Here is a 24,832-nt window from a genome sequence, read left to right as displayed (position 1 = left end):
TATAGGAGTGCCTTCATAGCTTGTCTGATTGGACAGCTCGCTCGCAAGAGCAAAGTGATTTCCGAATCACTTTGCTCTTTTTTTTCATAATCATAGTTGTATTTTTTAATGATAATGTTTTTACTCTGATTGTTTATAATGTATTTTTATGTTATAGGTAGGCGGACGGTCAAATGGGTCATCTCATTTAAAGTGGTCACCACCGCTTATAGACATTGGCGATGTAAGAAATATTAACCATTCCTTACATCTGCAATGCGCTACCAACCTTGGGAACGAGATGTTGTCACTTCATTCTTCAAACCGGAACGTAACAATACTAAGGATTGCTGTTTAGCGGTAGAATATCTGATGAGTGGGTGGTATCTACCCTACCATCTAGTAGTATGTACGTGCGTACTAACTGATATAAATAAAATTACCGAGCAAAATGTTAAAAAAAAAGAACAAATACTGCAATCTAACGTTCTTATTTGCTACGCAAAAATTGATACTTAAAAAGAAGATTAATGTTGTAATTAAATATTATTTAAAAAATAAATAAAGCTACAGATAGGAAATAAAATTGTACTTAATATATTCTTGTTTAATAAAACGAACTTGACGCTTTGAAATGAAGGAACATATTTATTACAGTAGCATTTTAGTGTTCAATCGCGCCATGTCTTTCAAACTTCGAACACAGTTATCTCTATCTTAGGTGTGTTAGACCTCCTTATTTCACTCTTAATCGCAGTCCTTACTTAAGTAGTTGATTAAGTAGTTTATTTAAAGAATTCCATTTGTGTCGTATCATGAAGTTCAAATTTAGTGTCAGTTGTCGACGACACAAAATTCTTGTATCAATTTTTCATGATATTTTATTCAATGTAATCAAAATTACTTATTTCGTGGTGAAAATATGAATTTTGTAATCTATTTTTAGGTGCAATGGAAGGAAAATTTTCGTTTCGATTTACAAAGTAGTTATGAGTGTTATCAAAGTACTTTCTATTTTTTAAAAAGAAAGGATTTATCTCATGATCCCATAAAGGTTGTCTGAAATTTTGACCTGAAAATGTAGATTTGATATACTTGGGGTTAGGCAATGTCTTCTGTGGACCTTGATTATAGTTTTCTATATTAGGATAAGAAGCAGGTTTAATATAAGATTTTGTTTCCATAATTTGGGTATTAAAGTTAGACTTTTCGGCTCCCTGTGGATTTTGTTGAGCTGAAAATGTGTTTGTGATCGCCATACTAAAACCATTTAAGTGATCTGGTATATTCTTTTTTTTATTCTGACTGTTGTTTGACGTAGGGCTGGGAATTGGTAGTTTTATGTGATTTTTTAAATTAGCTGATATTGAATTTTTTATTCGGTTTCTAGCATTTGACAATGCTTGAGGCCATAAATTAATATTAAGATTATTTTCAGCAAGCAACACATCTTTTACAGTGGTCTCGTTGTCTTTCATCCTTCTTTTAGCAGTTTCCATGACACTAACAATATTTTCTATTTCCCTTAAAGTTAAGGTCGGTACTGTGGAAGCTATAATTTCTACTTTATTTTCTATATCGAAAAGTAATTCGTTACTTCTCTTCAAATATTCAACATTTCTCTTATTTGAATTCAAAAATGTTAGAGGAGATCGCACGGATCTTTCCCAATACGATCTTGGCGAGCTTACTTTTACAAATAAGTCATTTTTTGGAATATCATGTGTTGCTTCTACTTTGATATTTAGTTCCTTATTTTGAGTATCAATACTTCGTATCATAGATGCTATTTGTCTACCAAGATTCATGTAGTACGACTCATCCGATTTGCGGTAATTAGGTCGTATAAATCTTCTATTATCAAGTGCGTTAGGAGGTATAATGTAATCAGCATTCTTTTCTTTCTGAATAGGCGATTGATAAATTTCAATACTATCAAAAGGGTTATATTCAATGGGTGGCAATTTATTGGAATTATTATTCAGATCATCTCGATGTATAAGTTCAGTTATATATTTAAAGTCAACGTTTTCTGATATAGCTGCCCCATCTTCTCTTGTGTTTGGTTTTATATCATTAATCATGTAAGAATCAGGTGAATTTTCAAGATATGGATGTTCATGATTATCATCTTGTTTACTGAATGAATTGGATACTGTGTTTTTATTTCTCATCCAAGGTGGCATCAATGATTTAGCAGATTGATTCTGCATCTTTTGTTTAAGACGTTGTATCTATGAATAACAAAAAATAAAATAAAATAGTAATTACTTTAAATTAAATATATTTTATAAAATTAAATATATAGTATTACGAAATACTTACGAATTTCTGACGACTTGGAGACATCATTTTAATGGATCTGCAAAATAAAGTAAAGTTTTATAATAAGTATGTATTGAACAAGAAGAAGATATTTTAAATTAAAGTATATTTTTAAAATAATACCTCAAATTCTTTTCTGTTTTATCACTTTTTGAATGTTTTGGTTCCTTACTTCTCATTTTATTTAGATGTCTTAATTTTTCCCTGAAATAAACGCTAAGCGATATTTATTTATTTACAAGGCAATTAATCTCATAAATGTGTTTGTTTATTCTATAAAAATACAAAATGACCAAAGATTAAATATATTCGTTAGTTTTTGTCAATTAACAATACAGTAACTAATTATTGTAAAGAGAATACTAAATTAAAAAAAATATATTTTTAATTTTTACGGTTCTTTCTTTCCGATTTGTTCAGGTATTTTTGTAATTATTTGATCATTTTCTTGTTCTGTGCTTATCCGCGTAGGTAGCGTCTGTTCTGTCGTTTTAATCTCCACAGTCTCTGTTGTAGTTTTATCGGGAGCAGCCGTTGTTCTTATTTCTAGGAAATAATTTGATTATTTAATTATTACTTTTTTTAAATGATTTAATATGTTATCGACACCAACCTTCAATATGAATAAATGGCACCATTGGAGGTATGGGTACCATCGGATACATAGGTACTGGAATTTGCGGTGGAGGTAAGCCCACTGGAGGGTAAAATGGGGTATCTAAATTCGGTAGGAAAATAAAGTTAGGTAGGTTCTGTTTTGGTTTCTTCTTAATCATAACAATCTTCTTATGTCCGTGTTCATCGTCATCGGCGTGATGATTATAATATCTATCGTAATCTAACGAAGAATCGCTTGAGCTACCCGAGGAGTCACTAGAATCTGAATTTGAACTAGAAGATATATCGAATACGCTGTCATTTTCAGTTATTTGCGAAAGTTTTTTTTCTTTTACTTTGTGTTTGTTTTTTCTACGTTTTTTTGTTTTTTTTCTTCTCTGTGGTCTTTTAATTGATTTTGATGAAGCACTACGTCTTGTCAAAGTATTTTGATCATTTGTGCTATTTATAACTTGATTCTCTATTGTTTTAAAGAACTGGTTATAAAGCCAATCTCCTAAATCTTCAGTATCTTTGCTAATTTCATCAATTGCGCCGTCAATCTTACTCGTAGTAGCAACCGAGCTTGTTACAAAATTTTGGCTTGAAGACATAATATGGCTCTGAAGTCGAGTAGGCTCTGCCACATAAGGGCGCCTATGATGCTCAATCAGCTTAGAACTGTTGTAGGTAAATTAAATGTATGAAAATTATGTAATATCATTAAGATAATTTAATAAAAAATATAGTTTTGAACTTAAAAGTAAACTTACTTAGGTTCACATATTTTAGTGTCGGTATCGAAGTAGTATCCCGGATGGCAGTGGCAACCGATTATACACCCAGGAATTTCGTCAATACAGTACTCGAACCTACCATGGTCACCACATTCTATTGACAAATACAAAGTTATAAATTTATAATTATTAATTATGAATTCATTGCAAAATTTTCCATTTGTAAATAAATGGATTTTTTTAAATTATAATCTGTTCTAGCTTACCATACGTTCCGTCACAAAACACGTATGCGAGTTTTAGGCATTGAAGCAAAATCAAAATACTTTGTGTCCACATTAGTGTTTACAAAAGCTGTGAAAACCGTAGCACCGAAAAAACCATAACAAGATAGTTACTTATTAGTTGGATTGGAAGTTTTTTTTAATTGTAGTTAATGGTCTATTCAATGTTTTTCCCGAACGTTTACAATTAAATTTGAAAAAGATTTGGAAAATCTAGCCGATACATTGTTTTGAACAATAGTACGTTGTTTAACAATGTTGTATTGTTCGTTGATAAGAGTGTCAAACGAATAACTTCTCATTCTGTAATTTTAAAGTCAGTCATGTTTCTTTTGTTTCTTAATTATACGTTTTGACGTTCCTTAGCTTTTATCATCAGTTATCAGGCCAGGATATGTACCTAACATATACTGACCTGATAACTGACTATTATTGCACAACTTTAAATATAAGAAATTGTCTATCTCTTAACTTTAGAGAAGTATTTAATTTCATAATATACTCGAAGATCAAAAAAGAGACTGCAAATTTTGAATTTTATGGCAGACTCCCTTCCATCTTAAACTCAATCTAATCCGCTCGTTCAAAGATATTTTAAGCACACTCAACATATACAAACACAACTGGATTCGCTATTTATTTTATAAACGCTATCACTTGAATCTCTAAATTATGATGAGTAGTACTTATGAAAAGTAATTGATATTTGTGTAATAAATAATAGACATTAAACAATTATTGTATCACCAAATAAAATATATTCGTAACAAGATCTTTGTATTGTAACGGTGGCTTCTGAAGGCTGTGTGTTTGTATATACATATCAATTACGTTTATTCGTTTACTCTAGATATCGTCGCCGAGGTCGGGAATTCCTTTGAGGCCTCTGCAAATGTAACGTAATTTGTTAAGAGTTCACTCTTTTAGCATTTTAAATATGGTAATTATTAAAAATAATACTTGGTGCAGTCTTCAGGTAAGACACATTTATGTGTTCTATCGTCTCGCATGTATGGATGGATACATATACAACCCGGCTCGCAGAAGGGATAACAAGGACGCAATCGCTCACGGGGGTTGTCGCAGGTTACCGCTGCGCAACCAGCGAAGCATGGCTCGTACCTGTTTGTAGCATTAAGTGATGTCAATATAATAAGTCGAGGAAAATAGTTTCTTCCTATTCTACAAGTAAAAAGTTGCAGTGAAATATTTTTGGTTGTATTGTTTTTATCTGGCTGGATACCATTAGACAGATCATGTCATTTAAAAAAAATGTAAAAACGTTTTCTCACGATTTTTTCGTTGTTTTTCTGTCCGCTAAAATCGAATCTAACGAAGAAATTTGATAATTTTTTAAGTATTATTACAAAAAAAATGGGAAAATGCCGCGAAAAAAAAGGTAACTTACTGGACTATGTCATTACTTACAAAATAGCAAGTTAACGAACAATATAGCTCATATATAATTTAATGTAAATAAACTATGATGAAAAATGACTTCAATTTGTACATAAAATACGAAAAAAAAAATCTCGACCTTATATATTGCGGATGAATTTTAAATTATGCATAAAAAATCCTCGTTTAAAAATATATCAAAATAGTAATTGTACTTATTTAATTGTAAAATTTAACTGAATACTCTACCTTTCATGAAGTCTCTCACAGGTCATCGTAAATGGCACCTTCTTTTCATTTTCCTTATCTCTGTGAAAATGAAATTAGAATTAATTTTTTTTTAAACTGACCTTTGATCTCGGCAAAACTATTAGAATTAATTTTAGGTAGATCAAGTCTAGATGTGTTAGTTACTTCAACACTAGTATAATTTAGATACCAGTTTGATAGTACACTTCATTCTCTTGTAACATCATTCGTTAAAATATGGTAGTTTTTGAGTATAAAATAATTCAAAATAATTATAATAATAAAAAAATTAATAAATAATTATAATAATAAAAAAAAAAAAAATATTACTATTAAAATATGGCATAGAGTATTATAGAGTCCTATATCATTTAGGTGATACTCAAAAAAATCCATTAATTAAGTAATCTTAAAATTATATTAAATTACAAGTCATGTGTCGAATGTCCAATTTCTGCGCTTCTCATTTTTGGTACCAATTTGGCGGTATCCCCGTCTTCGTAACGCCTCTGTCCTCTGTATATAGATTCGGGAGGGTCCATATCTCGTTGTCTGGCTCCTCCTAAAATATGTTTATTGTTTAAATCATCCAAATATCCTGGAATGTCATGTTCATATCTTCTATCGTCCCAATCATTGTATTCCTGTTCAAAAGGTTTTGACAAAGCTTGCTTCCTCCAATTTCGCCTTTCATCGACAAAGGAATGTCTTTTCATACCTTCAGGATCATCATAGTCGTAACCGTTTTGTCTAAACGCGTACGCAACGAAGTCATCTAAACATGGCAAAATTATTCCATTTATTTATTCAAATAAACTCAAACAAATTTTAAAGACTATTTGACGAATCCACTTACAGAGCAAAAAAGATAATACTAATAAACTTCGCATTTCTTTGTTCAGCTATGAGAATTAAACCATTACCGTTTATTAATTCTGCTTTTCCGTTTTAAATAACGCTTATTAGTAGCGCCTAATAAAGCCAATTGAGGCTCGATTGTTTGATAAAAGAACTAGTCTACAACAATTGTTTATGATTAACGGAAAGACATAAAACGCCGATACTGCTACGTTAATAGCGAATAACTTTGCTTAATTTTTTTGTTTTCGCATACAAAATATCTGACATCCAAATATACAATCTATCTATACTTATATATGAGGAGATGTTTTGTCTAATTAAAAACATCTGCTAAGCCAATTTTAATATAAGACTTATGTCAAAAGATGCAGCGCTTTTAGGAGAAAGTTTTAGTGTATAATATTATTATATAAGTAACTGCGCTTTGCATTTTTACCCGCTTTAAATTTAGTTTATTTTCGCTATTGACGCGAGAAGCGTAAATTTAATGTTTTTGTTAAATATAATGCAAAAAATATTTAAACTTGCTTAATAAAAAACTAAATACTTTTTACAAGTACTCATTTTAACAAGATCGTGAATGTAGGAGCGATTAGTTCTGTTTAATATATTCAATGTGAAATAAAAGAGGTTGTGTTGTAGTAATTTATATTCACATTTGTTTAGTTATTTTTTGTGTATCGCTGTGTAAAGTTTTACGCGGTTGTAATGATTTTATAGGCGGTGGAGCAATGACAATGTTAAAATAATTCCCCATTCTCGAAACTTCGTCAGCTCGCTTAAATTCGTCAACTTGATTGGAAGGAGCACCATTTATCTCGCGTACATCATCTTGTTTGTGATGAACTTTTTGCATTCTACCATTATGTTTCGAAATAACTGCTGATTTGCTAGATCTTCTGCTTGGGACTGGTATTCCCATCTGAGTTCTGAAAATATTAATTTTTAAAAAAACATTAAACGTGTCGGTAACCACCAACTTCACTTTTTTGATTATATATATATAAAGATACTTTTTCAATTAAGAACCAATCTATTTCTGTATTTTTGTGAAGTAATTCTTATGTATATTTTTTAAAAGCACCCAGGTGAGGTTTTTGCAGGAAAGGAACCTTTATAGATAAACAAAAAAAACAAAACCTGATCTAAATATAAAATTCGAGCCATTTCCGAAGTTTCCGAGATACACAAGTTAATTCTTAAATTGTGAAATGTTATAAAACGTTAAGTACATACGGAGAGCAATCCTGTGGCAAAACACACTGGTGGGTCCGATCATCTCGAACGTAGGGTTCCTCACACACACAGCCAGGTTCGCAATAAGGGTAGCAGGGCCGAAGGTGGTTGCGGGGGTTGTCACAAGATATTTCAGCACAGCCACCGAAACATGGTTCATAAATTTCGTTTGACCAGTAACATGCTATGACAAATGGCAACACTACGATAAACCTGTATACTTACTGACGTAAATTTACATTTCGGATTATGAGGTACTTTTTCAAGAATTTCCTTTATAGCTATACATACAAATTACCGAGAGACTACGACAAATAAATCTAGTAGTGGACACAAGACTTCTCAAGTTCTTTTTCAGTCGTTTTCCCAGATCCATTACGGCCCCCAAGGGGTTACTGATGGCCTAGACTCACCACAATTCTAACTTTATACACTTGAATTAGAAAAATACAATTTATTTCAGGTAAGGAACATAGCTTCTTGTTCTGAAATATTTTTTAATTTTTATTACAAGCTACAAAAGCTAGGGACTTTGAGGCATCTTAAGGCTCAAGAATTTGGGTATTTAATTGGGTTTTTATTAAATTTACCTTTTGAAATTTTTTCTTCGTCTCTACACGTCGCAATCGTTATACCAAATACTACTAAAAATGTGTACGCTTTCATCATTAAATCCCACTATACTGATTTTAGGTTTCAGTTACTTTAGGAAATGAGATTACAAATTATAAAACGCACAGAGTAAATTAAGTTGTATCTAAACGTCTTATTTTTAAAGGTCATATTCGAGTGAGTGACCAATGGTAATTATTAAGATGCGAGAGATCTTATGTAGCTAGAATAAAGTCGTCATTGCAACGTAGTGTGAGAGGGTGTTTAGTAAACATGGAGAGAGGTCGGTTAAGCCACGTTTGATTGAATTATTGCTTGTGTTACTACCTGTTCCCGCAGCGCGAGGTCACGTTTTCTCGAAACTCCCTAATATTGTAAACATAATTTTCTAGCGCAAAATTTATAACTTTATACGTGACAAATAACTGTCGCGAACATAGTTTTAAAACGTTAATTTTGCTACTTCATGCTTATATATGATATATAGTTTTACTTACTAGACATCACATGCGTTATTAATTTTAATTATAGCACTAGTAATCAGAGTAAACCTAATCCCGACTTCACATCAATTACATTTAATATTTGTTTAAATAATAAGATACAAACAAAATTATTATAAGAAGTAGCCACTAGCGAGTATCAAATCCAGGAAATCTATACCCGTTCTGTATTATGAGTATATATACTGTATTTCAATGGCAGAGCGAGCTAAGATAAATAAACTTTACGTCCAGCTACATATTCCATGCGGTTTAATAATAGCTCTTCTATAATTAACACTAAAACAATTCTTGATTTTTTTTTATAGATAGGAAGGTGGACGGGCATATGGGCCACCTGATGGTAAGTGGTCACCAAACGCCCTTAGACTTAGATTGTAAGAAATGTCAACCATCGCTTATAGCCAATGCGCCACCAACCTTGGGAATTAAGATGTCCCTTGTGCCTGTAATTACACTGGCTCACTCACCCTTCAAACCGGAACACAACAATATCAAGTATTGCTGATTAATATATATTTACTTATGCTAAAACCCTATTCGACTGAACTACATATATCCACACTTATCTTATTTTCAAAGTTACGATAACAACATCGCCGCCATTTGAAACGCCATTTTTTCAAAAATGTTTTATAAATACATTGAATACATATCTTTTTTCAGATCTCGACTAAGAATGCCATGTCAATTTAAGGTTGAATCATGTCATGAATGAGGTCGTTCATTACACGTATTTTTTATGCGTTTAAATATATTGTGTAAGCTACGTAAATTTATAAAACTTGGTACCGTTTAGAATTGTACCTAATAAATTGGTATAAAAGTTAGGATTATAAAAAAAAATTGCACTCCGAAAACTACGAAACAAGAAAATAATATGATTTTCTATCCAATTCTTATCACCTACATTTTAATTTTTATACATAGTTATGTTCAGAAGTAGCCGTAGCCGTATGCCACCTTGATCTAAGGATGTCTTTTAATACTATGGAATGTGTTGTTATTTAAACAACCCTTAGAACAAGGTGACATAATATATTTGACACACAATGCAATTGCCACTTAAAACGTTTAAAATAAAAAGGAAATAAATAAATCTATATTCATGTTTTATTAATTTTTTTACTACTTTTTGTGCAGTTCAAAGCGCCATACAAAACTGAAATATCTATTTTGGAAGGAACCGATGATGCGTGTACGAAAATTGTGGCTGAGGATTATATAACAACAATATAATATGCGTTTGTAGTGTAAAAATGTATATATCAATGTCTACTGTACCTTAAGATTATAATGACAACTCATCATCATCATCATCATCATCATCACCCTTTTCGCGTCCACTGCTGGACCTAGGTCTCTCCAATGGTACGCTACTGAGCTCAATTTTCAGCTCTTAATCTCCAACCGCTGCCAGCAATCTTGCGTATATCGTCACTCCATCTAGCTGGAGGGCGTCCTACGCTACGTTTGCCAAGGCGTGGTCTCCACTCCAGAACGCGTCTACTCCAACGGTCGTCGGTTCTGCGACATATGTGTCCAGCCCACTGCCACTTCAGCTTACTAATTCTTTGGGCTATGTCGATAACCTTGGTTCTCTGTCGGATCACCACATTTGGGATTCGATCCTTCAGAGAAACTCCGATGACAACTACGATGATGAAATCTGAATAGTAATCATTGAAGAGTTCAATAGCCAAAAGCTGCCTCAATAAAGTCGTGTCGTCTGGAGTCTTGTTATTGTTAACACACCGTTTTATGTAGCTGGGAGGATATGGAGGCATTTGATAAATATATAAACTGCGGAAGTAAAGATCCGCTTGCGAAAAATAGCTCTGTCGATAAAATATGATTGCGTGCGATCTTTTTTATTACTCACCCATGTTAGCAAAACCGTCGAGGTTCGCACGAACTCCTAGAATAACGCACAACATCAAACCTTAATCATTAAAATATACCTCGTAAAGTATTTTATTGGAACATATTTTATTGTTTTGGTCAAAATAGGTTTGTGTCTATATATATTGTCGTTTTATTTGTAGTAAAGTAAATTAACAGCCCATAAATGGCCCTGACTCAAGGGCAAACGTCTTCTCTCCTCTTAAGGAGAAGGTATGGAGCTTATTTCTCGAGCTCGATCGAAGAATTCGCTTCGCTTGGGATGGGCAGCATTTGGCAACCTTCGTCAAGTCCTCAAGTCGTCTATACCGCAATGTTTGAAGACGAAAGTCTTCAACCAATGCGTCTTACCTGCCATGACATACGGTGCCGAAACGTGGACACTAACTGCGGGACTAGTCCACAAATTCAAAGTCGCTCAGCGTGCTATGGAGCGAGCTATGCTCGGAGTATCTTTGAAGGATAAGATCAGAAATGAGATTATCCGGAAAAGAACCGGAGTCACCGACATAGCTTGCAAAATTAGCAGGCTGAAGTGGCAGTGGGCTGGTCACGTATGTCGTAGGACCGATGGCCGTTGGAGCAGACGAGTCCTAGAGTGGAGACCGCGAATCGGCAAGCGCAGCGTAGGGCGCCCTCCAGCCAGGTGGACCGACGACCTTAAGAAGGTGGCGGGCACCAACTGGATGCGGAAGGCGGAGGACAGGGAGCTTTGGCGCACCTTGGGAGAGGCCTATGTTCAGCAGTGGACAACGATTGGCTGTTGATTGATGGAGCTTATTTTATCACGCTGCTCAAGCAGTGCATAAATGAATATTCTACAAATAACATGCAAACACAAGTTTTTCCCCAACGAAAGCATGTAAAAACTCAGTAGTGCTTGCCCGAATATGAACCCACGATCTTCAGTGAATTTTATTCCACTACGGCTGACGTCATTTCTGTTCAGTTATTATGCCTCAGAGTAAGTACATTTTATTGTAATCCTTTACCTACATAAAACATCAGTGTGTGATGTAGGTACGATATAAAAATATATAGAGGTGTGCTAACATTAAGTCGGACTATTTATGTTACCATGTTTGCGGTGAGGCGAGATTTCCGGATGCTTGCGAATGATATCTAATCTGTTAGGGTTTATTTGAATGCTTGTTGTTAATATTTTTACTTAAGAGTAAAAATATTAAAAGAGTAAGGTCTTTTATTATTTTACAAAATAAATTTTAAATATTTTTAAAATTTATTGCTTAATATAATATTTTTTTTATTTTGTTTATTCTATAAGCTCGCGTACACAAATTACAAGTACAACCGACTGTTTGATGTTCTTAAAATACAAGTAAAATAGAAATTGCAAATAGTTCAAGTTGATGCACACTTTATGACCTTATCATAGGGTTTATTTTTGTTTGTATTTCTGTGAAGGTGTTGAGTAAGCAGGCACTGTCTCTAGGGTCTGGCGAGCGGGTTCAATATAATATATCAAAGGGCGAACTCCTTCTAGTCTCCGTGATTACTGTCCGCAAATAACAGGCTCATGTGTACGGAAACATGTATAAGCACGGGTAGATTTTATTATCTCTTATTTTTATGTATAAAAGCGTTAATTACAATTTTATTTTAATATGAATAATTTATGCATTTATGCACTGCCGAAGACGAAGACCGGAGAGAAGACGTCGGCGCTATGCAAACCTTCTCCTCCCGCCGCAAATGTCGCCGGGGCTAGAGGGGTGTATGTACCCCGAGAACCCCTTCGAATTTGGAGGCAGGCAGAGGCGGCCCTACCGTCGGGACGTCACGGTAGTATGCGCAAGCGATCCCGTGGCGTTCCCCGAAAAGACGATGTGGGTACCGCTGGTTTTTTAGTGGGTATTCCGGCGCCTTCAGCGTCGGCGAGTCCCACATACCTCCCCACTTCATGTGGGGGAAACGCGTAAATGCGTTTTTCCAGCAAAAAAATAGGTGATAGGTGTGCATTAATTACCTAATTTTAAACCTAATTTCCTGATAAGATTCCTAATTTGAAATATTAAATATATAAATGATTATGTAAGAAAATAAGTTTTAGTTCAGCTTAAAAACGTTGCATATTATTTTTTTTCAACTTAAGCAAGCTCAATATCAAAACTAGATGTTTTATCAAATACATGTTTCTTATAAATGCTTTTCGTATATCTGAATTTAATACAAGGGCGCCCCACGCCACTGTGATTCCAACTGGTTTGAGAACCATGCGGTAATCTATATAAATGTGTACTTACTATAATTCTGTGTATTGAGTTAGTACAGTCATTGTAAAAAATCAAAACTAATCCTTAGTTTTGATTTTTATATTGAATGTAAGTGGTAAGAACTAGAAGAAGACCAATTCTACTAACAAATTATCACAAAGTTTATCCGTTTTTCTATTCTTTAATTTAATTATCGACTGTTGACATAAAAGCTAACAATTAAGTTTAGGTTTGACGCAACGGTATATGTTAACTTCATATCAGTTCCGATCCGAATAAATATAGAATAGACAAAGTTGAATTGTAATTGAATCGGTGACGTATCGTAATCGTTATATATTAGAAGAATTGGTCTCCAGGAGTTGAGTATCTCTAATACCTATTGTTTTTTTTTTCAGTTGCTCGTTCGTTCTAGTCTTCCTTACAATAATTCTTTAGACTATTGGAATGTTATTTATAATCCAATAAGCAGCCGCAATTACAAATAAATTACGAATTATGTAATGCGACATTTGCAGGCGACTGTACGTAGACGTGTATTTCCAATAGTCACGTGATACAAAATACTAAAGGCTCGTATTTCCTACTCTATAGTTATCTTATTCGATATTAACAACCGGTTGCGTTGTTTGCATTAAAAGCTAAATTTACAATTGCAATAAAATATTGTTTATTGCTCTCAATTGCTTTAAGAAAATCGTATATGTATTATAAATGGTTTGTTTTTCGTCTACAAGAAATAAGAAGTAAACGATTATAGCTTATTTTTTAGATACCCAGTTCCTTTAATATTAAACTTCTTAAGTACATTGATTCTTAACTATTATATATATATATATATATATATATATATATATATATATATATATATTTTAAATCTGACAAAAATGTTTGCATCTTTTAATCAATCCCGATATGTATATCGCAAAAAAAAAGTTATTTATTGCTAATTAGACGAATCAATACACACAAGGGAGTGATCACACATCGAGCAATATAATTACATTAGATATACTGGCTAGAGGTTTAGAAGTAATAATACCTATATGCGTCTGATGCTAAGCAACTAGGGTTGTCTTCGAGTATTGTAAAACAGGAATAATGATTTATTTGTTTATATAAAGATCAGATCAGAAAACAATATATTTAGTATAATTAACAATAAATGCTTTAACATGTAATTCAGTCTTCTTTGTGATTTTTCCCATCAGAGGACAATTCAGCAATTTTTTTAAGCAATAACCTCGAATAAAGTTAGTACTTTTTATATCTAATCTACTTTTTAGTTTTTTTTTATGGTATACGCAGATGGACGACATTGGCGATGTAAGAAATATTCCTTACATCACCAATGCGCCACCAACCTTGGGAACGAAAATTTTATGTCCCTTGTGCACTGGTTATGTAAAGTTACAGTGGCTCACTCACCCTTCAAATCGGAATGCAACAACTAAGTATTGCTGTTTAGCGGTAGAATATCTGACGAATGGTACTCAGACGAACTTGCACCAAGTCCTACCACTTAGAAAAATATTTTTTAATTTTATAATGTTATAAATAGTCATAGATTATCAAAGATAAAAGAGAGGAGAGAGAAAATCTCTCTAGAAAGAAATTTTATTAGTTAGATCTATTACCGATATTTGAAAAATATCCTAATAGCCATATTTTTATTATTTTAGTATATTGCGACCCTATCTGTTGTTTGTACCTATTTGTAATTGAAAGACGCCATTCGATTCAATAACAACAAAAGTGCGAGTACGTTGCGTATAAATTAAGGGATTATATTAATCAGGATAACACATTTAACGACAGTACTGTTGAATTAGATAATTGCTTTAATTAGCAGCTTTAAGATAACTTAGTTTGTTAGATATTACTATCGATGTAAAAATGTATTATATTTTTTAACTGAAATTTGTAAATATGGATTTATGAATACTTTTATGAAATTTTCTAAATGTTTTAAAATTTAATGGCTACACATGAATTTTAAGAGCAGATTACTGGTTCAAATCCAGACAAGAATCACTGAATTTTCATGTGTTCATCTCGTACTCGGCGGAGGAAAACATTCTCAGGAAACGTACAAGTGTCGGATGAAAATCTGCCATGTTGTATTAGCTAATATGCATAGGCACAGTGTGGGGGAATAACCCAGGTGTGGGCATCTTTAAGTAAGATAACTGGGATAAGTATTCTCGTGTGGCGTCGTGAGCTCGAAACTACATGTATAAACACAAGCTCGTATAGCTTGCTTTACTTATGATTCATACATGGAATATCTTGATACTTTGATATTTTTTAAAATATTGTATTTCTATTTATTTATTTACGTAAACGGCTCACTGACTGAATTCGTTTATTCGTTCCTTCGATTATTAAATTTAACCAATAAAATAAAAAAATCAATAAAATTTACTTTACTACAGTTTACACGGATTACTTTACCAGTCACGTGCAATATCTATCATTTATTGGCCAATTATATTTAATGAATTATACTTAATGAGTGTTTGTATTTATAAAAGATTGTTCGGTCGATTCAACCGAAGACTAATTACTTCTTGTTATTGCAGAGTTCGAGTTGTTGGAGGGCTTGCTGTTTATTGAATATTTGTATATGTAGTTACAACATTTTTGCATCGGTAAATGAAATAGTATAAAGTTTTTGCCATCTAAGTAGTCATTCATATTACTCAGGGCCCAGGGGGACTTCCTCTCTCTTGATTTTAGAAGGAAAACATTTAATGATAATATATGTCCTTATGAATACTTGTCCTCGATGCTGGAAAACGTTGTAAAAACATGCATGCGCATTAAACTACCAAACTCAATCATGTAATAGAAATATACACCAAAGGCAAGAACGACACCACACGTCGCAGGTGGAGGTTAGCAAGTAGGTCCTCACAATATAAATCGAAAATCTATTTAATTAAAAGTAAAGTTAATTTGTAAAAGTAATGGGACTTTTGAATTAACAGAGTATAATGTATACTACTATAATATATAAAACTGGGGTTTTTTCCAAGTTAAAAATGACCCAAACAATGTCTAAAATTATTAGGTAATTCATTTTTATAACTTACAAGTAAATACGATTTTAAACATAATAACCATACTAAAAAAACAAAAAATAACACGCGTGAGAGGTACTTGTATACTTAGGTATCTCAATCAATTAGCGGCAAGATTATACGAAGGAGTGAATACCAGTTATCGTAGAAATTGCGGCACATCGGAGGGCGATGAGAAGATAACCAAAAATATTACCACAGCTCCTTAAAAGGAAGAAATTTTCAGGTGAAAACACAAGAAGAACAATTCCAACGAGTCTCAACGGACCGCCAGAATAACCGCAGTACTTTTGTTTATCTTCACCAAAAAGCTTTTGTTACGTCTCTCGATACGATACTTAACATATTTTAATATTTCTAGCTTTGTTTCTCTTAACGGAGGAATGAATTATTTTATAAGGGAATGAAGAATATATAATTTCAAGTACTTTTATTTTGAAATATGTCATTTAAAATTATGGTCCATATTTAATTATACGATTTAATTCAACGCTGGCTTCGCCACGCATCAATTTATATTTTGATATTTTATGATTAGATAATGAATAAAATCCAATATGTTTAATTCTGATATAATCTCTCTTTAAAACGACATGACTACGTTGAATAAAAAATAACATGATGTTTGTGTACATTATAGATATCAACAATTATCTGCTCTAGAGTAAAGGAGAGGTATATCACACATATGTATATAATAAAATAATAAACGTATTTGTTATTTTTATTATTTTTATACAAATAATTAATTTTTATCACAATATAAAAGATAATTTAATTATAATACTATGATTACTTCATAATATGTTTTATTTATATGTTGATAATTGACCTTCTATTAAAACGAACGTGTTGTTTAGCTTAGGTGCAAATATAAATAATATCTGAAAAAATATATTTAATTTTTAAATCGCTTAACAAAGTATTTATGCACGGATTATAGGATCACCGAGGTGAAGGCCACAGTCCATGACATGGAAACTACCGGTTATACAACTTGCTCTATCACTCGCTAGGAAAACCACCATGTTTGCGATATCGTCACCCGTCGCTATCTTTCTTAAGGGCATCGCTTCTTTCATATTTTCGTATAAACTTTTGTTCAGATCATCACTTACACCGGCGGCTACGAATAAATTCGTAGCAACTGGTCCTGGATTCACAGAATTCACTCTCACTCCCTTAGGTGCCATTTCCAGCGCTACGCATTTTGTAAACATATCCAGTGCCGCTTTAGTCATGCAGTAAGGCATCAAGGCCGGCATCGGAACGCTTGACAGTATACTCGATACAATAACTATGTTTCCTTTAGTCTCGATCAAATGTGGTATAGCTCGCTGAGTTAAAAGGTATGTTCCTCGAATATTCGTCGCCGATATGCGATCGTAGTTCGTGATATCGTCCATTAATCCGGCCATGAGCACGATCCCTGCGTTGTTAACTAGTACATCTATCTTTCCGAAGAAATTTATTGTTTCCGTGATTATGCGGCTGTTGTCATCTTCTTTGCTTATGTCTGCAATAATTTTTAGCGGTTTGTAGTCACTTATGTTTTCACAGTGATCGATAATTTCTTTAAGTTTTTCCTCATTGCGACCGACTAAAGCCAATTTAGCAGATAGTTTGGCGAAATGTAGAGCACAACAAGCTCCGATGCCACCGCTTGCACCCGTAATTACAACGACTTTGCCTTTGAAGTCCATTCTCTATGAAAGGTGGACAGTGACTGAATCATTATAGATTTAACGCACGTTATATAGTTTTGCACAAATACAGACTACATAATGTGCGGAGTCGTAAATGTCTTTATGTTAAGGAAATTTATTACAGAGACGTCGGATAAGTTCAAAGGTTTCATATAATTTTAAATAATAATATATTAAACTCCTAACATAAACATATTTCGAATTCTGTTAAATTAATATAAAGTTATAGTAAATATTGAAATGAAATAAAAAAAATGAACACCTGCCAAACTGTAATTTTATAAATTCATATTATGTGTAAAGTAATAAGAAAGTGTATAAAATATTGGAACATTAAAGAACGATTCTGTTATTGGTATTACTAAGGGTGACGCGAGACTTTCTTATGGCCACGATGATTTGCAGCTTGTGAAGGAAAATACGTAAGAGCAGGTTAGTAATAAATTGAATTATTTCTACATGTAATACGTAGTATGTAATAAGATTAAATTTTCGTTACTGTAAAAAAATGTGCCAATTCTTCACTCGATTAAGTTACTAATCTCAATGGTGTGTCTTGTAAATGGGACGGTTTTGTTGTTGTTTTTTTGGTGTTTCTGTTTTTGTTATTATTTTCAACTGATACTAGCTTGCTATTAACTGAGCAGACACTATTATGCACGTACACGGCCATCTGATATGATAATTTCTATGTAGTAAAATTCAATATTTTTATTGGCCCGACCCGAAAATCGAACGTGGGCCTCATGATCTGCAGCCAAATATAATATTAATCTTATTTTATATTTTGCGTTCACCATTTATTTTAGTGGATCGATTTGTTCATCGTGGAAATGATCTTACTTATAATAATATAGTTGTAAATACAACAGTTATCTGATAATTTACCATATTATATGCAGTACAGGTGAGGTTGAAGAGTTTGTATTGTCAGGATAGAGTTGACTTTGATTGGTATTACAATAGAATAACAGTTTGCCGCGAGTAATGTCGCTTTTTTTTGTTTTCGTGATGTTTATTTCAGATTGGGTTATATATTTTTTTGAGCTGAATTATTTTTCTGTTGTCGATTTCAGTGTAATATCTAATTCGACCTTCTTTATACTTGTCTATTTAGTACGTCATATAGCGTATAACGATATCGACTCTCCTACTTCTAGTATATACTACCACAGTACCTCTTTTTGGATTTTAATTAAAGACTGCCTTCAAATTTGAACAAGCACTATCGAGTTTACATCTGTTTAACTTGCCTGTATTATATTTCATATTGTGCTGAGATCTTATTTTGTAGAATGTAATTCTGCCACAACTAAACTTCAACCCTTAAGTGGGGAGCATTTACCCACTCATGGGACATTTACAGGTGTTACATAACGTGCAAATGTGTGATGAGATGTGTGTGATGAAAGTTTGTTTTATTTATTATTTTAAATAATAATATCTTACTTTTGTCGCATCAGTAGATACTATTGATTACTCCGTGAACAGGTAATCGATAGCTTCCTACCATGTGCGTATCACGTTACCTGCATGACATACATGTTCTCACCTTATGACGTAGATATGTATATTCAGAATATCTTATTTCTTAAGTTACTTTAAAAATGCTGGAACAAATTGAAAATTGTGCAATGTCAAAAAAACATTTCTTTTTCAGCTTAAAAATAGGCGGAGTTTCTCTATTCGTCTGTATGTATTTATGTATGTTAGGGTGTTACTTTCTTGGTTATGAACCAATTTCGACGATTCTTTTGAGTTTCGTTGAGTAGTTCAGGCGGTCCTGTCCCAAGTTAATTGGTATTGTCGATTTTAATTATTTTTTTAGTATTGGTAAATAAAACACCATTTTACATTCATACAGTTTATTTAATTAATATTATATAAGTAAATATCAGTACCCAAGTAACGACATAAAAGAAGCGGATGTATTTACAATATCCTAATATATAAAATTAATCGAGACCTACAATAAAAGCTCCCTAAGTTCTTGGCACTTGTATTACAGTAACATTACTTATTCTACATTATTACGAAACTGAATTGAGCGGCATTCACACTATATGTTAGCTGAGATCATTTTTTCATTAAATATAAGTAAAATATATAAAACTATTTATCACGTATGCTAGAAATTAAATATCCAACGAATTATGATAAAATATTTTTAAAGCATAGTTAGTATTAAACTAAAAGTTTATATTTTTGTTTCATTTTAATTTTGATTGTCTATTATTTATTAAAATAATAGACAATTAGCACTAACTTACATAAAATAATAATGATTTTGAAAATCAAACTTTTTTCATTTATAATGGCGATATGAAACTTTTAAGCCTTTGTGAATACTAACGTATTTGACGAAAAATAAATCAATAATTACTTGCAAAAACAAACATATTTTTATCACAAAGCCGTAACAAAAAAACCTTAATATCAGTGTTTGTTACAATACATTTTTTTAATGTAATTTTAGAATTATAAAAATAATAATAAATCTAATCGTAGTTAATTGCAAAATTAACAAACAGTGATTATCAAATATTTTAAATATAATATCCACATTACATAATTACTTATAATAACAAAAACGTCGTTAAATACCTCACAACCAGTATCCTTAAGTTAATATTACAACGAAACTTATTATTAGCAATTTATTAAGTAAAGAATTTATTTCTATTAAAAAAAAACAAAATATATTTTGCTTGCTTAATAGTGCAAGCAATTAAAAAGCTGTATTTAAATCGTTAGCCATTTCAAATTGAATTACCCATTAATTAAGTCACTTGTATCTAATTATAGTATTAGGTAATTGTTCCAATAAATTAATTTCAAAATTGATATAATTAAAAATAAGTACAGTGAAAATTTTATTCTTTTAATTATAATATAAATGGAACGAGATATAAGCGATATTTAATATTTAATGATTGATTGAATATAAATATGCATTTTTATTCTGACATCAACACGAATGATGAAATTAATGTTATTATATTTATTTTGTCCGAAACAAGAGAGAAAGGCAATTATAATCTGTGTCAAGGAAGGTGAGATTTTCCCGCGCTTGTTTAAATATATGAGACTTAGTAATTTTATTAACTGATTCAAGAGGTTTGATTTAATTTAAATTTTTAGTAATTGTTTTTACACCGATTTATTTCAAAAGCTAAAATTTTACATTTAAAAGCTTACTCTAATCACTTTATATCGATTTTTAAAAGAAATCTAATAAAAATATTTTGCAACAATAGATACTAATTGATAAACTAAATCTTTACAATATTTTATACAACATTCACGCAGTACAAGTAAGATAAAATATATGTATGCAAAAATTACTAAGAAGCTTTAAATGTCATCAATATATTTTTTTGAACTAGGTCTAAAATATTTTAGATTATTAAGAGACTACTTTGTTTCACTCCATTTATTTGATATTGCGCACTCACTAGTTATGCTGGAAATGGGTCTTATTTTTTGATTCTAAAGGTCGTTACTTAATAGGGAGATATTTTTTAAATATTGACGTTCATAGAATATTAAAAATTCTTAAGCTAACTGGAGCAAATTTTAAAAACTCCAAGCTTTGTACAAAATGATGTGTATAAAACACTGGAGGGAGTGCGATACTGGACGTTTAATTCTTAGATTAGTTGATTTACAGACATTATCAATAACGGACATCTTACCTTAAGATCTAAATATCAAACTACCTTCTGCAATTGTAGCGGTTGAAGTACTTATTAAAAGATATACTTTGCAATGTGAGAAATAATGCTTCAGAACCAAAAATAATGTAGAATGTTATTTAGTCGATCGCTTAATCTCATACATACATGAAAAATTATCTTTTATCATCTTATATTAATGAATTCATGTTTGTTTGTTTTGGCGCTAAAATATAATGTTGAAAACCATTTTAAAAACCTCAACATACCATTTCCGTGCTTTCGGAATAAAAACCTTTTATTAACAAAAAAATCTCATTAAATGAAGTGAACAGTATAAGTTATATTATTATGCTTAGGATCAAAAAAATAATATAATAAATGTGTCATTAAAATTATGAAATATTGTAGAAATGAATCGTCTTAATAAATTAATGACCGTCAAAACGAAGAAAACGTTAACCATATCCCATTCACAGCCATTTTAAAATGAAATCCGTTCCTTATCAAACTTCACCGTACTCGACCCAAACTATTTACAATAAGATATCCCTAGACAATATGTGCATTAAAACAGGTACGTTCGACTCCTGACACGTTTATTAATTTACACATTAGTAATTAATTACTATTAATTACAATGAACAATCCAGACTGTTACATATACATTCTTTACTGCTCTTTAAACCCATACAATAGCTACACAGGAATGGACTTTTAAAGACGTACCTTATCAATTTTTATTATAGTTTTACAAAAATAACTCGCGCATCTATAACATCTACTCATCTATCAAGCCAGTCCCCTACTTAGATATTTATATAAATTAAATACTTGGAAAGCATGTAAATTTATTCTACTATCAGTAACTTTAGTTATAAGATTTCCGTCGGGTATGACTAGGAAATGACTAGTTTTATCCGATATTTCAATCTTAACATCACATTATCGCTTGGCAATATACTTATTCTAAATTTCTAGCGAAATCTATTTGAGATTTTCCAATTAATCTATATATATATAATATAAGCAGCAAATTTTTAACTATAAAACAAACATAAAGTAAATCAAAATACTTTCAGTAATAACAATATCTTACCTTGCGTAGTAAAATATGAACAACTTGCCATAAATAATATACTAGAATTAAGCATAGACAAGAGTAAACCAATTTGTGAATTTACGTCTATATAAAGTAATATTATAGCACATTTACGTTCTAAGTGTTTTTAAGGTGGTGTGATTCGTGATCGCATCGACGCAGGACGGCAAAATGTGTCACTTGGAAGTTATTGGTAGAGCGACTGCCACGTTCTAGAGTACCCGTCATCGTGTACCCCATATTAAAGTCGGCTTGAGTGACGTTTGTTGTTAGGTATAACTGTAAATTTATATTGTTTAAAGTATGTAGGTACTAAGAAATTAACATTTGTTAAAAACTAATATTGTATTACATCAAATAGGTACTTGTTTGAAATAGAAACAGTTATAGCTTTTAGAAATTTGATACCACTATTATATGCAATATAATATTAGGCTTTGTAGGAAGCAGAAAACCAAAGTTATAAAATATTATAAAAAGGTATCAACAGGTAGTTTAATGTATTCAAAGATGAATTTGGAGAACACGAAAAAGATTAAACTTTTTTAGCATATAAAATTAAAGTATAAAATTATTCGTTTATTCAATAGATGGCCTCGTTTCTATACAGACGTTCTTTCGTGAGTTCTGGCAATTAGCTTATCCTGTGCTAGACTTGGGTAAGCCTAAATTAGAGTAATTACGTCTAATCGTAAGAGTTACGGAGGTCGTTAATCTTCGTAAATGCTGATTAAGTGTATAGGCAGGTTGAGATACTGATTAATCATAATTATGAGCACTATTTTTATTTTTTTTCAAATTTAAAATAATTTGCTCTAAATATGCCAGATAAAAAAGGGTAATAATTGGAGAATAAGTAATATAAAAAACAAGGTTCGCTATAGTTCGAATTTGAAAAATTCCCAAGTATGTGTAGGTTTAATTTGTCATAGTATTTACCTTAAAATCGGCGTCAGTGCCAAGATGCTTAAAAGTGCCAACGATGTACACTGCATTGACCCCGCTTACCACCATTCGAGCATGAGTGTTGTGTCTGCATATGTAAAAAAACATAGTTTTGTCATTTCTATTATATATATTTGTAGGCAGGAGAAAATATACAAGAATATGCATGTTTTTTTAAAAAAGAAACTTATTAAGATAATAATTATACAGATCCATCTAGAAAATGAAATATATATATAAGTCGCATAAGATTCAGGACCGTCAAAGTATTCATATTTTAGGTAAATATTTACGAGCAGTATATATATTAGACATGAAATCACAACCCGACAATCTACTTATTTTCACAGGAGCAAACATACAAGACATATTCTAAAAACACCGATGCTTAAAACGATTTTTATGAAATTTTTAAGAATCTGATATTTATGTTGCCTTGCCTACAAATAGCGTAGTGTATTCCTAATGCGGATCACGTAGCTCCGTTACTAGGGCGCAGATCCAACACGTACGTCGCAGTCCTAACAGCCGATGTAATGGCAGCCGACCGCTTAATAGCCCAAAACATTTCGCGCAACCCTACAGCTTCCCACGGATGAATTAAAATCGTCGATTTCTTTCCTCGACTTTTTTCAGTTTATTTGCGACTCGTAACCTCGACGTTGGTGAAACAGCGATGTTTGGAGAGAGGCTGTAATTAGGTATCACGTCGCTACTTGTTGTAAGCGAATTTGTAAACGAGTCGCAGTAAAACAAAGAAGGAACAAACTAAAACTGGAACGCAGAAATAATTCTAGAAAGAGACTACGTCAGCTTCAATGCAATGTAAAGCTGTGAGCCACGATTCCTCTTTTTGTAAAATTTTAATCGGTAACTAATGCGTTCTCGGACGTACTATACATAAAATGATATATTTACAATATGCCTCGTTAGTCTAGTGGCTTGATGTAAGGCCGCAGACCCGGAGGTCCTGTTCTCAGTAGCATCCCGGAGTCTGGAAGTTGGAAGTGTGTACACTCCCGTGCCTCGGAAAGCACGTAAAGCCGTTGGTCCTATGCCTGAACTCTTTCCGGACGTGTCGGATTGCCGTCCCATCGGATTATGAGAGTTAGGGAATAGAGAGTGCACCTGTGTTTGCGCGCACACACACTTGTGCACTATAATATCTCCTGCGCAGTTGTCTAATCTCTCTTGAGATTGGCCGCCGAAGCCGAAATCGGTCTGGAGGACATTATTATTTACAATATGACTTATTTTACTCATACAATATAAAATTAAATGAAATATTTACGATGACTAGGTCATCAACTGACAACCAGACGGAATTTAGACTAATATTAAATTTTTCAAAAATGTGTCAATAGCTTTATTTCAATATAATTCTGGGCATGCTTTTAAATAAATC

The 24,832-nt window shown here is 32.2% G+C and overlaps 5 protein-coding genes across 6 annotated transcripts in view; all 5 read right to left on the bottom strand.

The window, feature by feature from the left end:
• Positions 1-577: 577 nt before the first annotated feature.
• LOC126771553 (uncharacterized) lies at positions 578-4,223 on the bottom strand. Its single transcript, XM_050491465.1, has 7 exons — positions 3,905-4,223; positions 3,675-3,792; positions 2,918-3,582; positions 2,700-2,850; positions 2,428-2,508; positions 2,305-2,341; positions 578-2,213 (listed from the first exon to the last, which is right to left on the bottom strand). The coding sequence occupies exons 1-7, from the start codon at positions 3,975-3,977 to the stop codon at positions 861-863; spliced, it is 2,478 nt and encodes an 825-aa protein (XP_050347422.1). The 5' UTR covers positions 3,978-4,223; the 3' UTR covers positions 578-860.
• A 429-nt stretch (positions 4,224-4,652) lies between these two features.
• LOC126771556 (uncharacterized) lies at positions 4,653-6,609 on the bottom strand. 2 transcript variants are annotated; one of them, XM_050491470.1, is made up of 6 exons: positions 6,426-6,609; positions 6,288-6,344; positions 5,999-6,131; positions 5,570-5,629; positions 4,883-5,044; positions 4,653-4,808 (listed from the first exon to the last, which is right to left on the bottom strand). In XM_050491470.1, the coding sequence occupies exons 1-6, from the start codon at positions 6,457-6,459 to the stop codon at positions 4,769-4,771; spliced, it is 486 nt and encodes a 161-aa protein (XP_050347427.1). In that variant the 5' UTR covers positions 6,460-6,609; the 3' UTR covers positions 4,653-4,768. The 2 variants fall into 2 exon arrangements, with proteins under 2 accessions (XP_050347427.1, XP_050347426.1); XM_050491469.1 differs by having other exon boundaries at positions 5,999-6,344; positions 6,426-6,607.
• Positions 6,610-7,081: 472 nt separating this feature from the next.
• LOC126771557 (uncharacterized) lies at positions 7,082-8,364 on the bottom strand. Its single transcript, XM_050491471.1, has 3 exons — positions 8,257-8,364; positions 7,667-7,850; positions 7,082-7,359 (listed from the first exon to the last, which is right to left on the bottom strand). The coding sequence occupies exons 1-3, from the start codon at positions 8,333-8,335 to the stop codon at positions 7,083-7,085; spliced, it is 540 nt and encodes a 179-aa protein (XP_050347428.1). The 5' UTR covers positions 8,336-8,364; the 3' UTR covers position 7,082.
• An 8,342-nt stretch (positions 8,365-16,706) lies between these two features.
• Positions 16,707-17,737, bottom strand: LOC126771555 (uncharacterized oxidoreductase TM_0325-like). The gene has a single exon (XM_050491468.1). It carries the CDS (start codon positions 17,701-17,703, stop codon positions 16,927-16,929), a length of 777 nt encoding a protein of 258 aa, XP_050347425.1. The 5' UTR covers positions 17,704-17,737; the 3' UTR covers positions 16,707-16,926.
• A 4,862-nt stretch (positions 17,738-22,599) lies between these two features.
• The window catches only part of LOC126771558 (uncharacterized), a 33,596-nt gene continuing 31,363 nt past the window's right edge, over positions 22,600-24,832 (bottom strand). Inside the window, exons 3-4 of the mRNA XM_050491472.1 lie at positions 23,422-23,515; positions 22,600-22,761 (exon numbers count right to left, since the gene is read on the bottom strand). Coding sequence (XP_050347429.1) covers positions 22,600-22,761; positions 23,422-23,515 — 256 coding nt within the window. The remainder of the gene's footprint in view (positions 22,762-23,421; positions 23,516-24,832) is intronic.

The sequence above is a fragment of the Nymphalis io genome, chromosome 11, assembly GCF_905147045.1.
Source record: "Nymphalis io chromosome 11, ilAglIoxx1.1, whole genome shotgun sequence".
Classification (NCBI taxonomy): domain Eukaryota; kingdom Metazoa; phylum Arthropoda; class Insecta; order Lepidoptera; family Nymphalidae; genus Nymphalis; species Nymphalis io.
Note: the sequence above shows the minus strand (reverse complement) of the source record. Positions and strands in the feature narration are given on the sequence as shown.

Coding starts and splice junctions, on each gene's coding strand:
- LOC126771553 (XM_050491465.1), bottom strand. CDS start 3,977: ATGTGGACACAAAGTATTTTGATTTTGCTTCAATGCCTAAAACTCGCA. Junction 3,583..3,674: donor ACTAAAATATGTGAACCTAA/GTAAGTTTACTT, acceptor TACCTACAACAG/TTCTAAGCTGATTGAGCATC. Junction 2,342..2,427: donor AAAACAGAAAAGAATTTGAG/GTATTATTTTAA, acceptor TTTATTTTGCAG/ATCCATTAAAATGATGTCTC.
- LOC126771556 (XM_050491469.1), bottom strand. CDS start 6,459: ATGCGAAGTTTATTAGTATTATCTTTTTTGCTCT. Junction 5,045..5,569: donor TGTGAGAGACTTCATGAAAG/GTAGAGTATTCA, acceptor TGCTACAAACAG/GTACGAGCCATGCTTCGCTG. Junction 4,809..4,882: donor TTACCTGAAGACTGCACCAA/GTATTATTTTTA, acceptor TTACATTTGCAG/AGGCCTCAAAGGAATTCCCG.
- LOC126771557 (XM_050491471.1), bottom strand. CDS start 8,335: ATGATGAAAGCGTACACATTTTTAGTAGTATTTGGTATAACGATTGCG. Junction 7,851..8,256: donor CGAAGAAAAAATTTCAAAAG/GTAAATTTAATA, acceptor CATTTGTCATAG/CATGTTACTGGTCAAACGAA. Junction 7,360..7,666: donor TTGCCACAGGATTGCTCTCC/GTATGTACTTAA, acceptor TAATATTTTCAG/AACTCAGATGGGAATACCAG.
- LOC126771555 (XM_050491468.1), bottom strand. CDS start 17,703: ATGGACTTCAAAGGCAAAGTCGTTGTAATTACGGGTGCAAGCGGTGGC.